This window comes from Pelecanus crispus, chromosome 3 (genome assembly GCF_030463565.1).
Source record: "Pelecanus crispus isolate bPelCri1 chromosome 3, bPelCri1.pri, whole genome shotgun sequence".
NCBI lineage: Eukaryota > Metazoa > Chordata > Aves > Pelecaniformes > Pelecanidae > Pelecanus > Pelecanus crispus.
Window position 1 is genome coordinate 18,626,582 of NC_134645.1, and position 16,628 is coordinate 18,643,209.

Consider the following 16,628-nt stretch of genomic DNA (forward strand, 5'->3'; position numbering starts at 1 on the left):
TAGCCAGAAACATTGGCAGCTCTTGAAATCATCACAGAAAACCAATTATTGTATCAATCATAAGTCATAAAAACCTCTAGGACATTATTCATGAGAATTCAAACACATACAATGCATACTTAATGTACTGCACATTAAAAAATATGTATGATCTGAATTTTAAATTCAACTCTGCACTTAGAGGATTCCCACGTGTTACTTTTGTTCAGACATGATGATTACGCTATTTAGCACATTGTATAAACACAGTGGGTTAAGAGAGCATTGAGTTAATATCAAAGTGTTACAATTATCTCAAGTAATTGCTTTGTGCTTTATTCCACATTAAGCACAGAATTCAGAATCATGTATACTTTGGGGAGTAGTAAATTTTAAGTTCTCTATCTGCTTTTTGTGAACTTTTAAATATTACCAAATGTCTTCATACTATAAAGATTAGATGTATGCTCTCCACTAGCACTGACAATTATGCCTTTTCAGCAGTTGCCACTAATACCTACACGAAATTGTGATTCAGACTTCAACCAGAATGTTGGTGCCGAGTATCACAGGGCAGGGGAAAGTGGGCTACTTTTATTCATGTGCCTTGATATCATATGAGGTGTATAAATTTAGGCATCCAACCTTGAAAATGTTACTTTTTATGTTTGAAATTTTAATTAAGTTGCTCAACCTGCACCTGTCTCTGCTCAAGTTAAGCAAAGACATACTTAAACAAATACTGAGTTTCATACATAATCATCAAATTAGATATCATTTTCATACTGTGGGAAATGATATTTTGGGACTTATGGTCAGTATTTACAGGATTCCCATGGAATATACTTAGCTTGTACAAAACGATATTGACTTCTCTATAGCAATTTTGGGAATACCAGAAATTCATTTCTAAGGTAACTGTCTCTGAGATACACAGAGCTGAAGAAAGTAGCTAACCTTTCTTCTCCCCTCCTCCATACAGAGGCTGTCTGGCAGCATCAACTTCAGAAAATCTTCTTTGGACAAGACCTGCTGGCTTTCAACAATGGCATTCCTCACAGAAGTTTGGAGTGGACTTGATGCAGACACAGCATCAATATCGTCATACACTCTGTTGAGACAAATGGTGTTTTTAGCAAGAGAAGCAATAGCGCTCTTGGATTTGAAAGACTGCATTTATTTTCTGTCACAAAATAAAAATTTTTAGAATTATCTCCTACCACAGCATACTTTTATTTAGAACATATTTTCAATGATTTTATATTTATGAAACTGTTTGTGGGTCCAAAATTAAATTCTTAAACCACTGAAAAATCAGTTTTAGGAATTCTAAAGAACAATTTAAAAACCATAATGCTTGTTTCTCCTAGCTTGCCTCTCTCTTTTTACACACCACACTTCCCTGTTTTAAAGCTGTATTTATATCAACATTTCCAATAGTTCATCATGAAATATTTTAACTTTTACTTCCTTAGCAAATAAGAAAATAAATATTTTATAGTGTGATATTGTATCCAGCTTCACAATCTGGCACAATTACTGTGGTCATCAATGGCAATGTTTGAAGGGTACTGGTAATCGATTGTTCCACGTGCCAAGCGTGTTTTACTATCATGAATTTCATAAAGATCATTAGACAAATAAAACAGCTGTCAATTATCAGTATATAAAAATGTATTTACAGTCAACAAAAGACTGTCAAACTGAATTATTATCTTTCAGTGAGAGAGAGAGAGAATTTTAACAGAATTTTTATTCTGGAAATGCAATTGGAGGAACTAGAGATTCCCAATCACACAGAACGTACATTTGAAGCCATTACTTACTGCCAAGTGCAGTATAATCAGTGACTCTGTCTTCAGCAGAGAGGAAACAAGCTTTGCTACGGTAAAGTGTAATTCTCAGTGAATTACATCCTATAGTGGCATAACATTCAGCAATTGACCTGATTTTCATCATCATTGCTAAGTAGAGATGTTATTTTATTTCAACATAATTATCCTTAGAGAGATATTTCCTCTCTGTGATGTATAGAAAGCTTTCCTAGAAAGAAAGAGGTGAAGCAATGCTGTACACCATGGAAAAATCTGAAAATATTTTCTGATATATGAAGTGCTGCCATATTCAATTAATATTTCTTAAATAGAACTAGCTCTTGAACATACTTTTCTAAATTGCTGTGGTTTCAGTCTAAATACCATGATTCATTATGCAATTTTGGTTTTAGGGTTCCATTCAAAATAAAGAGAAATTGCTTCAGGAGTTCATCAACTTCAAAATGTAAAAACTTGTGGGAATCTATGAAGTAACCACTTTTTAAGTGCAAATACTACTGCAACTGAACAATTTAAGCAATTAAAACATTGGGGGAGAAAAATCTGAAATCACCAGTTCAATAACACAAAGAAACACAAATAACCAGGATAGGAAGGTAGTAACATCATCTACTTTTGAAAATTAGGAATTTAAAAGCTTAACTTCATGCTCATATTTCACAGCGCATATATTCTAGCTTATATTTTAAAATATTAATCGTGCCATAAATATGCACATATATGCAATATGAGATATTAGATGCAAGTAACCCATTCCCATTAAACAAAGAGTAATCCCATATTAAACATTTGAAAACCAGGTACTGCATGTCATCTTGTCAATTTATCAAGATATATAGGGCTGACTATGATTTACTGAGAGGTAGAACTGAATAGCTAATGCACAAAAAGAAAGCAAGGAGGTTATCTGAGAAGATGATTTTGAAGATAACAGGAATTTAAAGGTTAGTTTTAAAACAGCAGATTCAAACATTACTTGTTACTGCTGCAGCAGTGGGAAAGTATCATCTCTATCTGTATTTGAGATACTGTATCTTTTCCTTTGAATGTAAGCCTTTTTCTTCCACCTAAGACCACCACATTTCTCATGAGCTATTCCTGTGTTAAGCTGTACATATAGGTATTTTCATCTAAATGTCACTTGCTGGAAAAATATGCAGTTTTATTGAAGCCTGCACATTTTGAAGTCTTGTGAAGATGGTCAGATAAATCCACACTTAATCTTTTTCTTGTGGGGTCCTAACCACCAGTTCGTACCTGTTCATTAAAAACAAAGTCAGAAAAAGATACCAAAGAACCACTAAAATACCCCCAAGTGGCACTATTTTTTTAAAATTATCTGCTATAGATCACTGATAAGTTTATGGTCATGTCTCTCATCTGCAATGTATTAGTTGATGTAATAGGCAACAAGGTAGTAAGGTTTAATACAGAAATGTCAGGAAGTAAGCTTTTTACAACTAACCTGGAGATTTCTAGGAAAGGTCTTTAAGACCTTAATAAAATTGTACCTTCCCAATAGTTTCCTAGAGTTTCAAAATGGAAATTCAGAATGTCTGGCAGAGCCATACATTTTTGCCTACACACACTTTCAGAAATTCTGTCAGCTTGCTTTATTGGACACATGGGAAAAACATGCAGCTGGATAGAACAGTAAAACAGAGAAAACAGTATCCTGCAGTTAGTATCTTTTTTTCTCTTTTTGGATGCACCTCTGATACCTAGAGGTACAGAAAAACACCCAAACATTTAAAAGCAAAATTGAATTTGTAGTTTTTCATCTTTCTATCCCATTTTAGAATTTATTTTCATTACCCCTCTTCCCCCAAGAAAGTTAAACAGATTTCTTACTCATGGCATTCAGAAACTTCAGATTCTTCAGGTGTAGGACTTTCTTCTGATTTTTTCCATCCAATGACGTATTTACTCACTGCTCCTTGCCTGTGGTATGGTTTTGAAACTGACCCAGAAATCTGTTGACCACTATTCTGTGACACTATATAGACTTTGGAGGTATCTAGGGAGCCACTCTTCTTAGAGCAATGTGTTGATGGGCTTCCTGAATGATGTGACCCACTGAAAAAGTAAACACACAAATGCAAGAATGAAATCTCCTGTACAACAACAAATCAGAAACACTTCGCCTGGTATGCAGCTCTAATTCTTAATGTTAAGTTTTTCCTCAAGGTTAAAATCAAGGTAGCAGTATCGCTACAGTAATTTTCTACATACCAGCAGTGTATACATTAAAGCTCTTTGAGAACAGAATTGTGGTGAGTTTCTAAAACATGTATGTAATTCGACTTGCTGAAACGCCAATGCAAACTGGTATGAATTAAAATTAAAAGATGTACACACACATTATTAACAGTATAATTCCATTTACATCAAGAACTGCATAGGGAATTACCCCAAATATCTCTCTAATTATAAAACTTCTGTACCTTTCCACTTCATGTTAATTTTGCCAGTTCCTGCCAGTTTAAACTGTGTCTTTCATTCAGCACCATTGAGAATTTAATATTAACAGAAGTAAATTTCAGTTCAACAAAAACAGTCCTCTGGATAATTTTAATAGCCTCTTTTATTATGAATAATAGCACTAGTAGGGACTAATGAAACCTTTTACTGAAGACGCTCAAAACGATTTAAAATGAACTAAAGCAAACACTTCCTTGAAGAATGAATTTCTCCTTTTCATCTTGCAGGTGGAGTAACTGAAGCATTCATAAACCAAGTGCCTTGTCTAAAATCAGAGGCTGGAACCTGAAGCAGCAGCTCCTAACTTTCATTGTTGGTTTACGAATACCAAACACAGTGCTATCTTTTAATCTAATCCCAAGAGCACTGGATTAATTCAGAGAGGAACAGAAGGTGTTGCTGAAAGTGTAACAGACATGTCTACTTTGCTGTCCATGCAGAGTCAAACACAAGCAATGCACATACATAGATGTCATTAGATCAAATTCAAATGCCTACTGTGGAAGAAAGTTGAATCATTAAGGCAATGGATTAATAATTTTGATCACAGTTAGTATGTGTATTTAATCTTAAAAAAAAATTATTTTCTCTCCTCTCATCCCTCTTCCTCCCCAAAAAGTAGAAACAAAATTATGAGGTTTTGGGGGAAGAAAATAATGCAGGTGATGTTAAAAGCTTTTTTTGCTTGCTAACCTTGCAAAAATGCAAAGAAATGATGTAAAGATGTGGTGAAGAAAATAATTCAGTTATGAAAAATTGAAATCTAAAGATGAAGCAAACATTGAAGCACAATGTAAAATACATGTCAGATCAACAGCAAGGACATTATACAGAGGATTTTAGACTTCTGTTTGTAACTAAATTCAAGAAAAATTGGGCATCCAAACTCATTCTGTAGGTTTTAAATACAGGAATATTTTTTGAAGTAAAGAAATAAAATGCCTATAAAAGCCTGGGTTTAGATAATGAGTTCAATGCCACAGTTGGAACAAGCAGTATATATTTTTAGGATCCAAAAGATGGTCTATGTAAGAAACAAAGAAATACTAAAGGCAATGAAGATAAGCTGTTTCAGCTACATAACATGAAGGTATTTGATAATTCATGTGCATAGTTAATATAAAATAGGAGAGAGAAAACCGTTAATAACAGAGCTGTGAGACAATGTTGTGCACAGCTCAAGTCAGTTTGTAGTTTGAGATACTGTTTCACATAGCAAGTTTAATTCTGTAAATCTTACTCGGGCACTAGAGTATTAGTTTTTTTTCAGGTGGTTCTTTATCTGATGATGTTAGAGAATCAAGCCAGTATCTTTCAACCATCCAACATCTTTCCTGTGCATTGCACTTTATCTATTCAGTAAACAGAACACAATTTTAATAAAGAAATGTTGCATTTATAGATTAATGACTTTCCACCAGTCTGTGGGCTTGTTTCCTCAAGTTTTACACTGTTTAGCTACTGCAGAACAAGTTTACTATTTAACATTCATAAAATAATTGTGAATGAATGCCTCAATAGTGTTAGTATTTCATTGTTACAGATTATGAAGAAATACAAATTCAGTGTCTAACCAGTTGGAAAACAGACATAGGATTCAGCAGTAGATATGACATGCCTATACATTAACTCAACTTTCTTATGTCTATTTGAACACATCAGTGTTGCAGCATCACAGCTATAAAATGAGATATTTTTTAATAATGTATGCCTGTGGGTGCTGTATAGGTGGTGCCAGCTTAAACCCAACTGCAAAATTATTTATCATTCCAACATAATTTGAAGGGCATTTAAGCAAAGTTTAAATAAAACAGTTGGGTCACATAACATAAGTCTGACATTTTTCTATAGCAAAAGGATTTGGCACACAATTAGAAGGTGATCATTTGAAAACATTGCTATTGCCAAAGTGGAACTGGGCAATCCTAACATAAGTAGTCATATCTCAACAATAATTACTACTTTGGAAATGCCTGGGTAAATAACTTAAAATCTATATGCTTACTTTCTTTTTTTTTTTAATTTTTAATTAATCCATAAAATGTTTATTCCATAGAAGTGAGCAGCATATTACTTAATGGCTGCCTGGCACTTTAAATATGACAGCTGCCACACAAGTGCTGAGAATACATATTCTAGCCATTAGAAATCTATTTCAGCTCATAATGATGAAGTCCTAGAAGCATAGAGCTTATTTCTAGCACTTTAGAAGTCTTAATATATAAAATTAGATCTCAATACACATAAAGCAGAGTAAAAATGGAGCTTCTACATTATCACAAGGGTAGTGAAAGCTTAATGTGAAAGCATTTACCTAGTTTTCACAACAGTCTATACAATAGTCTATACTATCTTCTATAGCTTGTGGAAAAGAAATCTAGAAGTCAGAGTAAGTATACAAGACTAATTCACTCATGTCAAGCATATAAAGAAATGAGGATACAGGATATTATTTGGTTATTTTCCTGTACTGATTGACATTGAAAACAGAAAAATCAGAGGGAAAGCAGAACAAACAATTTCCTTCTATCCTTTACAGAGTAAAAACCTTAACACATAGACCAAAGCTTCAACTTCAAAGTCACCATAAAACGGGAATTGGGAGATAAAGGCAACCAGCTGTAAAAGTGTACTTTCAAAGTTTGCTTTACAACAGGCGTACCACTCATGCATTCCATTGGTAACAAAAAGAAGAGCTGAAAATAATCAGAAATTCAGTTCAAACAAAATTGTAAAGCATACATCACAAAAATGTAAATTAGGGGGGATGGTATGCAGCGCAGTTTCACTATATGTAAAAGTTGTCTGTCACTATATGTAAAAATTGTCCATTGCAATCTCTCTGATCTCCCTCAACTCCCAGGTATTTTGTTGCACTGTACTAAAAAAAAGTACGTGAAATAAGTTAGGTGCAAAGTTCACTTTTAAACAGGGATGTTTCCCAACTTTAAAAACCTGAGCAATGTGCACAAGGTCACATAAAAAATCTCCATCAGATCTGGGAGTAGGACTAGCTATGCTTTTTAGGCAGACTCATTAAAAATTGACTGAAAATTGCTCATGTAGGCATTTAAATACAACAACAAAAAAAAAATCAGAATCAGTTAAGTGCACTTTCAAAGAAAGGTAACCAGAATAGCAACAATGAAAAAGAGTTCTCTGTATGTTAATCTGTAATCCATAATCCTTAATTTGTAAGAAACACATACCTGGAATGAGAGGAGATTTCACTTAGGTCTCCCATACTGCCTTCAGCTGTATGACTGGTAGAAATAGCAGAAGCATAGCTATGAACAGCATAGATTTTAGCTGGATCATCATCTGGCCCAGGAGTTTCAGAAGACTCGGTCCACTGCTCAGTACGACAATGTACTCCAGACCTGCTGCCAGCAAGGTGCAAAGGGGCCAGAAGAGGAGCAGGCATGCAGGGAGCCGTATCAATTCCACTGTCAGTAGAAGCCCCCTTTATATATGTTAATCCAAGCAGCTCAGGATCCATCAGATCTCCAGAACCAAAGTGTTTTTCATCGCTGTTGCTGGATGTATTACTGGAAAGGGTGTTGCTGCTTGAGTGGCTTGAACAGCTTTTGTCTCCGATCTTAACAACAAGAAAACAAACAAAAAAAGACACCCCCCCCCAAGTTAAATAGTAAAATATTTGTTTTCCTAGAAATTACTGAATTTGTGCCATTCAAAGAGCATTTTATTATTTTTTACAGTATGCTATAACTGCAAAGTATGAAAAGAGCTAATTATACCACCAGTTTTTATGAAATGAATTGCACAGCTGGCTAGATACATTAAAGGTTGATGTCACTCCAAATAAAAAGGCTCTAGTTCCATCTTCTATGGCAAATCTTAAGATCACACTTGAATTTTTCTGATTATAGAACCTGCTTAACATCCATAAAATTGCATTTCTGAACAGTTAAGCATCTGTTAAAGCTAGATGCATTGGTAATTATTTGTTTAAACAAGTTCTACTGCAAGTCTGAAAAACACCAAAGACTGAATTATCCTTGGCTTTTTCTCAGTGTGGGTGAAATATGCAGCTTATTGGATCAAATCCAATTGGATGTGTGGCTAGTTAAATTGAAGCCAATTGCGATGTGTGTGTACCAGATGAAAGTAACTGAAGTCACAGGGCCCTAAGCTAAGCATGGCTATTGAAGTGGAATAATTATGTCAGGCATTTGTGTCAATAAAGTTGGTGTTTTTTCTTGGTTTTTTTGAAAAGAGATTTTATAGAGAGTTGGATTAACTTATCTATGTGACAGAGTAGCCAGAATAAGGGCAGATGGAATTCTATTAGGGCAGATGGACTTCTTTTAGGTAGAATGTCAGTGGGAAGTGTGACTAACTTTTTTATGAGATCCCCCTCCTAGCAGATGCATATAAACATTGTTGTTGCTCACACATTAAAGCAGTTAGACAAGGCAGCCTTTCCAGAAATGATACTTCTATTCCATATGGAAATTAACAGGTCTCAAAATTTGAAGAAGGTTATTTTAGAAAAAAAGGAGGGGTCACATTTGCATTTATTCTAACCTTTACAAGATGGCTGTGACTTTAAAAACAATGGAACAATTGATAAAAATACAATGAGCAGTTTTTCCAAGGAGAGGGACTTGGAGAAAGGTGTCTAGAGAAAAGGCATGTCACTTCTTACTGTAAATGTAAAATGGAACCAAAGTGGAAAGAAACAAGGAAGGGCAGGGAGGAAGCTCAAAGGCATAAAATGAACCTCAGAAGAAGTATTGCATGTATGAACCTTCCCAAAAATTTCCTGTATGTTGCTGAACACACATGCTTAGGCACCTTTTCTTGACCCTGCAAGCAGCAGAGAATCTGGACAACAGCTATTGATACAGATATCCTGAAGTGCTCAAAGTTCATTATGGCCATAGCTTAAGATCATTGTGTGCACTTCCTTGTGCAAAGAGAAATTATTGTATGAAAGCTCAGCATGGCCCTAATTGTTACATGTTGTTAAAGATTGTGTCATGGAGCAAGATTTAAAAAAAAAAAAAAAAAAAAAAATCAGCAGGTATATGATATTTATTCAGGATAACAAAGAGAGCTTGAAGACAGCCAGTGAAATTCCCCCACCCTCCTTCCCCCAAGTTAAAACGGATAAAAAGACAACATAGATGGTTTTTTCCTAACAGTTAAATATTTGACAGAGTTCTTGTACGTTTGCTGTAGCCCTCCGTGAATTTCACTGGCTGGCAGAGAGTCATATGGCAAATTGAGGTGAACAAAAAGGGGATGCACAAGAGAACATTAAAAGGTCCTTTACAAGGTGATGATAATTTTTTTCTGTTTTAAAGCAGCTAACAACAGAATAGCCTCATTTTATTGGTATTATCTTTATAATAATACCAGTTCTTACTTTGTACAATACAGTTCTTTTGCACCTGCACTACACATATACATACACAGGCAAAAACAAACATAAGCCCATTATGAAATCACTGCCCCCTGGCCAGCTCCCCCCAGTTTATATACTGAGCATGACATCATATGGTATGGAACAGCCCTTTGGTCAGTTTGGGTCAGCTGTCCTGGCTGTGCCCCTTCCCAGTTTCTTGTGCACCTGGCAGAGCATGGGAAGCTGAAACAGTCCTTGACTAGTGTAAGCAGTACCTAGCAACAACTAAAGCATCAGTGTGTTATCAACATTGTTCTCATACTCAGTCCAAAACACAGCACTATACCAGCTACTAGGAAGAAAATTAATTCTATCCCAGCCAAAACCAGGACAAAAGGATATGAAATACTTCACATATTAGGCAAGCCAGTATAAATGAAGCTGTAAATACACAGTTGAGTGTAGACTATACTAGTTTTACCTCCTCAATACCCCAGACCCATGCCCTCTTGGAGTTCTTAGTTTATAAACACAAATTAAGCATACTCAATTCACCCCACATCTAGGTGAGCATACTCTTTGCCTCCCAAAACACACAGTGGTCTTCATAAATTACTAAAATGTATTTTTAAGATATATTTCTTTAAGTCCAGCATGGGGTTTCTTTGGGGTTTTGTTTGTTTGTTTGTTTTTTAGAGTTTTGAATGACATCCAAGTAAGAGACTTACATGTGAAAGTTTGTTTGGCGACTCCTTGCCACTGCCTTCTTTCTGTAAAGCCCGGTCTTTGTAGGAGCTCAGGACTTTGGTCGATGGTGCATGCCACTTGGTTTCTGTCAGAAATAATTGTGTTTTAATTTCTGAATGCTAAAAAGATGAGTATACTGTACAAAGAAAAAAGGCACATGGCTTAGCATGAGGTTTCAAACCTCTGCATCAGAAGGTGGCTGCACTTCAACAGGCACTGCATTGCAAAGAACATTTATATTTAAGATACAGTGTTTTTTATTACCAGAATGTCTAGTTCCTTCCAAAGCTTCCTCTCGTTCTCTGCCTCCTTCACACTCCAGTGAGCCTGAACCTTGGTGGTGTTCATGGAGCAAAGGGGACTGGCACCTTTTAACGTAAGCAGAAAATTAAGCTGTTTGGGTTTTTTTCCTAGAAAACTAGTTACATGATGAACAACAATACTTTTTACCCTTCAAATATTTTGTACATGAGTTGTTTAAACAATCATCATTCCCCTCACCAAGCAAGTACACTAACATTTGGAAACACTGCATGGAAATATTTACATGAAATCTTTTCAACAGCACTTATATCTTAAGTGTGAAAGGTCAAGAAGACACTGAACTTTAAGAAGAAATGCATTCTTGGAGCTATATATCCAAAAGTTTTTGCAATGGATAGCTATGGTAATGTATGTTTAGCCTCTTTATGAACCAAGTCCCACAGAAAGTAACTCTGTAGTTTTGCAGGTTTTCACACTCAGAACACATAAGCTAGTACCAAGTCCATTGCTTTGTATTGTATTGCAGAAGTTAAATTATTTCACAAAGAAACACAATAAAACCAAGGCTGCTATTAGAAATAACTGTCCTAGAAAAATGACACAAGATGCATTTTCATGTGTTTACTGTCAAAAAAATTGCTATAGTTTTATTTGAGTTATTAGCATCTATTTAGCTGCTAGAGAGTTCATTAAGTATTCTGAAATTCCTTGAGGAGTCTCCAAGATATTGCATATATATTTGCTACGTGGAGTATCTTATCCACAAACAGTGATGCCAAAGCAACATTAAGCTTACAGACAAGGAGTCAAGCTGATGTTTTCAATATTCACATTTTTTCTGAAAAGTAACTTCTGAAAGCCAAGTGGCAAGTCTGGAATGCCTCTATATCATGCCACATAGATACTGCCATAGCTCAACATTTTATAACAGGAGTGTTTTCGGCAGCTATATTTATACAACAAAGTGATAAATTTCAAGTAATTTAGAACATATTCTTGTAACATGGACAGTATATTGGGGTGGTCTTTTAAACACAGATAGTTAACTTCTGAAACTTCAGCACCAAGGGATTAATAGACATGTGAAAGAACCATCTACATACTGCAACAGCCTTTTAGGGAGAAGAGACTTCTGAGTGCTGCTTTTTTGAGGAGAGATGCTAGGGAATGGATGCCACAGGAACAAGCACAGTAGGAAATAAAACCTCTGAATACCATAAAAATAATTTTTTAATCAAATACCCTTCCACTGAAGTAAAAGGAGGAGAAATTATTATTTTATTCCAGTTCTGAGTTACTAGCTGTTTTCTGGCCTGTTTCTGGGAAAACAAACCTAAGGACTGTTTGTTATTTATCCGAATTGTAAAATAAAAATTTGGCCCTAAAGAGTTAAAGCCGTACGGCTTTAAAATTGTATTAGCATACATGTGACATTAAAGATCAGTAAACCTGTACATCTTAAAATACACTAACAGATTTTGCAAATAAATCTATGATATAGAACATGCACATAGATTTTGCTTCAGAAATAAGATGCATGGGAACTACAGCAAGATTTTAAAAAAAAAAAAAAAATTAAAAAAAAATCACCAGTACCCGTCATATCCCACTTGCTGTCTCCACTGGCTGCTCCCACTGGGTCCTGGGTCACTGGAGGAGGACTGGTTGCTTGGAGAACTTCTGTAATGTTGACTAGAGTTATTAACAATGCACTGACATATTTGTGGGGTTTCAGATTTGAAATGGGCTGTGCTTCTATTATAAAATACATTCATTTTTACAAATAATGTAATGTAGTATGAACACTTAATTATATTCATTTGGGGAATTTACAGTTTTATCTTAGTTTCATAGAACTTAAACAAGTATTTTTAAAGTATATTATTTATTTCATCACTAATAAAACATTTCCAACTGAATATATAAAAAAAGGCACAAAAAGAGAAAGACTAAATGCCAAATCCTATTTTCCTTACATCTAGCTTTACTTCTGAACAAATGGGATTACTCAGGAGTCAGAGCAGCTGGATTAGGTCTCTAAATTCACGTGTGGGAAGCTCTCATGATGGATCAGAAATGAGTGCTAGTCGCTTTGCATGTATTCTGATTTTCAACATAGTAATTTAGAAGAGGTAATACCAATACTTCTTTTATTTTATTAATTCTTTGACATAGAAGAGCAATAAGAAAACATTTTCATGAATAGCATTATTTTGTATTTATTATTTAAACTTTTGAGCATCATGTCTTAAAAATGTCTCTAATTAATCTTCTTGGATTTCCAGACAGTTGCAATTCAATGTTCAAATTTGGTTTTGATCACTCTACTGTTCTTCACTTCTGTGCATATCAGTCCATAACTACAATACAGTTTCCCTCAGTGACACTACCTTGAATTTCCTGTGTTTCCCTTTTTTTAATATATCTTTCTTTAAAAAAAAAAAAAAAAAAAAAAAGCTGTATGTAGAAATGAATGTGTGGACTCAAGAAGAGGTGAAAAGAGGTAGTTTTGAATTTATGCATAACAGTTTCCCAAGGTCATGACATTCAATAAGCAACTTTACTGCTCAGCTTGAAAATTTTAAAGACATTAGCTGTTATATTTTGTCCAACAGCCAAACACATGTACAATAAGTAGATAGTGCAGTGCCTAATTTTTCAGCATGGGTCTCTCTGGTAAGTATGGACAGGACTGAGCCTCTCTCAATCAAGTGAAATAGGCTACAACTGAATTCAGTTGCATTTTCTTGCTTCTTACCACCAAGAACTTTGCATTTCTTGCACAGCTTAAGTGAATCAGTATTAAAGAATAGGTAAGTTATGATCCCATGTGTTTCCAGCCTCCAGACTGATGTTTAAGACACTGTCCTCAAAACTGGGATGCTGGTTTGTACTATCCCAGGCTGAAGAATATCTAGATCCCAAGCCTCCCATTTGCTGGACAAGTGTCTAGCCATTAGTGTACTAAACCAAAGGTGGCTACAAAAGGAGAACCACAGAAATACAGCCAGTGAATGCCTCACACAGTTCCTTTACAGAAGAGTTGCAGCTGCCTGCCCTCAGGAATGGATTCCAGACTCCAGAAGAAAGGATGCACTTGCCTACAAGTGACTCAAGGACTAAAGTACATGGAGACTTCTTGGTGCAAAAAACCAGAAGCGTGAGACTGACTGAAGCTTCACTCTTAGGCACTCACTATGAGCAGCTGTCACAGAATTAGGCATTTTGTGAAAACAGGAGTAGAGCTCAGGCATATCCTTGTATTTCTTGGTGACTAATTAGACAACACTCCTTGATCAACACAAAAACATTTGGATTGCCTTCTCAAAGCACTTAACTCTCCTCAGGAACTGTACTCTGAGCACAGGTGTTCAGATCCCAGTTTTCAATTTCACTCCAGGGAAAGTGAAATTGGGCACCTAACTGTTACATGTCATAGTAGTTGAACTGTTGCTGCTTAAGTCTTTTACTGTATCTAGCCCACACATCTGTTGCTTTTTCCTCTTTTTATCTCTAAAAACAAGTATTTTATCACTGACTTCAATGTTAGCTCATTTTCAGATCAGTTGCTGTAACTTCCCTGTTTTATCAACCTGCTTCTCCCTGCCTGCACTCTTCAATTTGTCTAAATTGATATTGGGTGTCTGACCCTCTAAAAACCTCTTCATCATTTTCCTAGCCTGAGTATACATCTTCACCCTTGCAAGACTATTATAAGTACTAATCAACCTTCCTTCAAACTCTTTTGTTTTAAGTCCATCTCTCTGCCAAGCCATTAACTATGCCTCTTCCTATGTGGAAAGACCTTGCCAATTAGGTAACTTTCTCTTCATGTTTCAAGACTCATATGTCACAGTTCATAATTTTCCTCTATTTTCATTATTCATACTCTGTACAACATCTTGCCCAGAACAGCACTTCTGCATTGCGCTTGTTTTAAGTGATAGAGGAATTTCTTCATGACAAGAGATAGCCTCTGTCTTAGCATTTTTTCCACATGCTTCACTGAGTGTTAGGAAAGTGCAGCTTATGTTTGTGAAGTTTTTTGGAAATTAGTAGTATGTCAGAAAGCTTTCTTTTTTTCTCTGTATAGGCATACAGAATGCTTAATAAAGCTCCATAAATTCTGAAGTATTTCTAGACATTTGATCATTGTCTCCTTATGCTGGATGTTACTGAGAGTTTCAGTAACAAGACATTAGGAAAAGCTTAAGTCCTATAATGGTATGTATACGCTTACAGAAATGCACCTCTCTTGTTTTCAGGTGGTGAGGAGGGGGGTAGGGAAGAAGGAGAATATAAGTGATCAAATAGTCATAACTGGGAATCTGCCTCCTCCAGACCATGATATAGACATATTTTCAAATATGTACTACTATTACCTGTATATATTTCAAACAAAGTACAAGTCACTAATTCTTTTCTATTAAACAAGATAGATAGCGTAGCAATAGCAGTAGTTCATTATTTCACCCAGAATTTTTTAAAGCTAGTTAAGACTAGTATTTTAGATTTTCATATCAATTAGATATTTTCAACATGCAGTATTTTTTTCCTTGGAAATTAGAACTACATCACTCCATGGAAAAAGGGCATAAGCAGAAATAATTGCAAACAATAAAGGACAGAGTTCTGCTCAAGACATATGGTTTTCCTAAAAAATTCAAAGGTCAAATGTATTTACAAATTTTTAACTTTAAAAATAAATTTTTATCTTATGAGGAACTATGATTAAATTAGAACAGAGCTAACATTTAAGGATACCATCCCATCATTTAAGAGGTGTTACATATTCAAATCAGCAGCTCTGCTTTGTTTAATTAAAAGCAAAGCAAAGCATAAGGACTGGTAATGAGTTACAGAGCCCTTTGAAACTATGCCAATAGCTTGGTAATGAGATTAAATAATTCATTTTTAAAGGGATGAGTTCATTTGATTTACGTTCATTATTTGTTTAAATAGGATCCCAAAAGGTGGGGGACAGGACATTGTTTAGATCAAAAAGTCACAAGGCAGTTTCCCACTTTATTGATTTGGGACTAAAGGGAAAGGTTAGCAGTAGGATCCTCAGTACAGTCCACTTCCATCACAAACAACAAAAGTCACTTGTTTCCAGTAGAGGGAACTGGGCTCAGTGAGCGCTTTTTAATGCAACGTCAGAATTAAAATTACTGTCAAAACTCAACAAAATAAGGTTTAAAAACTAAGCGTACCAAAGTTCTAGAAAGCAGAGATACCGAAAGTAAGGCACATTAGGAAAATGACAGGCATTAAACGGAGAGTATATTACCTTGCACCATCTGGCAGTTTTCTATCAAAGGAAGTGCTGCGAGGAATGGCTGTCTGAGCCTGCTGGAGAAGCTGCTGGCACTGCAGTCTGTCAGATGTTCCTAGGATTGGAGAGGCACGAGAGAGAGGCTGCCCAGCGGGAGTCGGCACCCGATGCCAAGTGGTATTCCTTCTGAAAGGGGTTTTATACTCACATGGGGTGCCTTCACTGTCAAGTTTGTATTCCACCATGGGTATACGACAAAGTTCTGAACAACCCCTGTGGGACAAATAAAAATGCTGATCAGTCTCACTGGAGGGAACAGAAAAAGAATTCTTGCTTTCTACAGTCAGAAGTATATGCATATTTTTCTTCCGTGTGCCTCAAGGTGTTCATATAGCATTGTACTGCCCTTTGAATGCTTCAGAACTATCATGTCAACCAGGTAGGAAACATTTCAAAATAAAGGATTTGCTCTCATGTGCTCAAAGATTTTTGAACTCTCTCCTTACCTTTCAAAAAGGAGAAAATATTAAGCTCTTATAAATTAATCTGCAGCTTGAATTTTACATAATAAAAACTCGTAGAAGCAAAGCATTCAGAAGTCAGCAAACACCAAGTTCTTCTGTAACAGCTTTAGTATGTTTAAATTTCATAAATACAAATAATTTCTTAATGTAAA

General features: G+C 35.5%; 1 protein-coding gene across 2 annotated transcripts in view; it reads right to left on the reverse strand.

The window, feature by feature from the left end:
• SIPA1L2 (signal induced proliferation associated 1 like 2) overlaps positions 1-16,628 on the reverse strand; it is an 85,744-nt gene that overhangs the window by 19,562 nt on the left and 49,554 nt on the right. For both annotated transcript variants that reach the window (XM_075707419.1, XM_075707418.1), the window contains exons 9-15: positions 15,968-16,225; positions 12,274-12,357; positions 10,678-10,781; positions 10,395-10,498; positions 7,505-7,893; positions 3,666-3,890; positions 937-1,090 (exon numbers count right to left, since the gene is read on the reverse strand). In XM_075707419.1, coding sequence (XP_075563534.1) covers positions 937-1,090; positions 3,666-3,890; positions 7,505-7,893; positions 10,395-10,498; positions 10,678-10,781; positions 12,274-12,357; positions 15,968-16,225 — 1,318 coding nt within the window. The remainder of the gene's footprint in view (positions 1-936; positions 1,091-3,665; positions 3,891-7,504; positions 7,894-10,394; positions 10,499-10,677; positions 10,782-12,273; positions 12,358-15,967; positions 16,226-16,628) is intronic.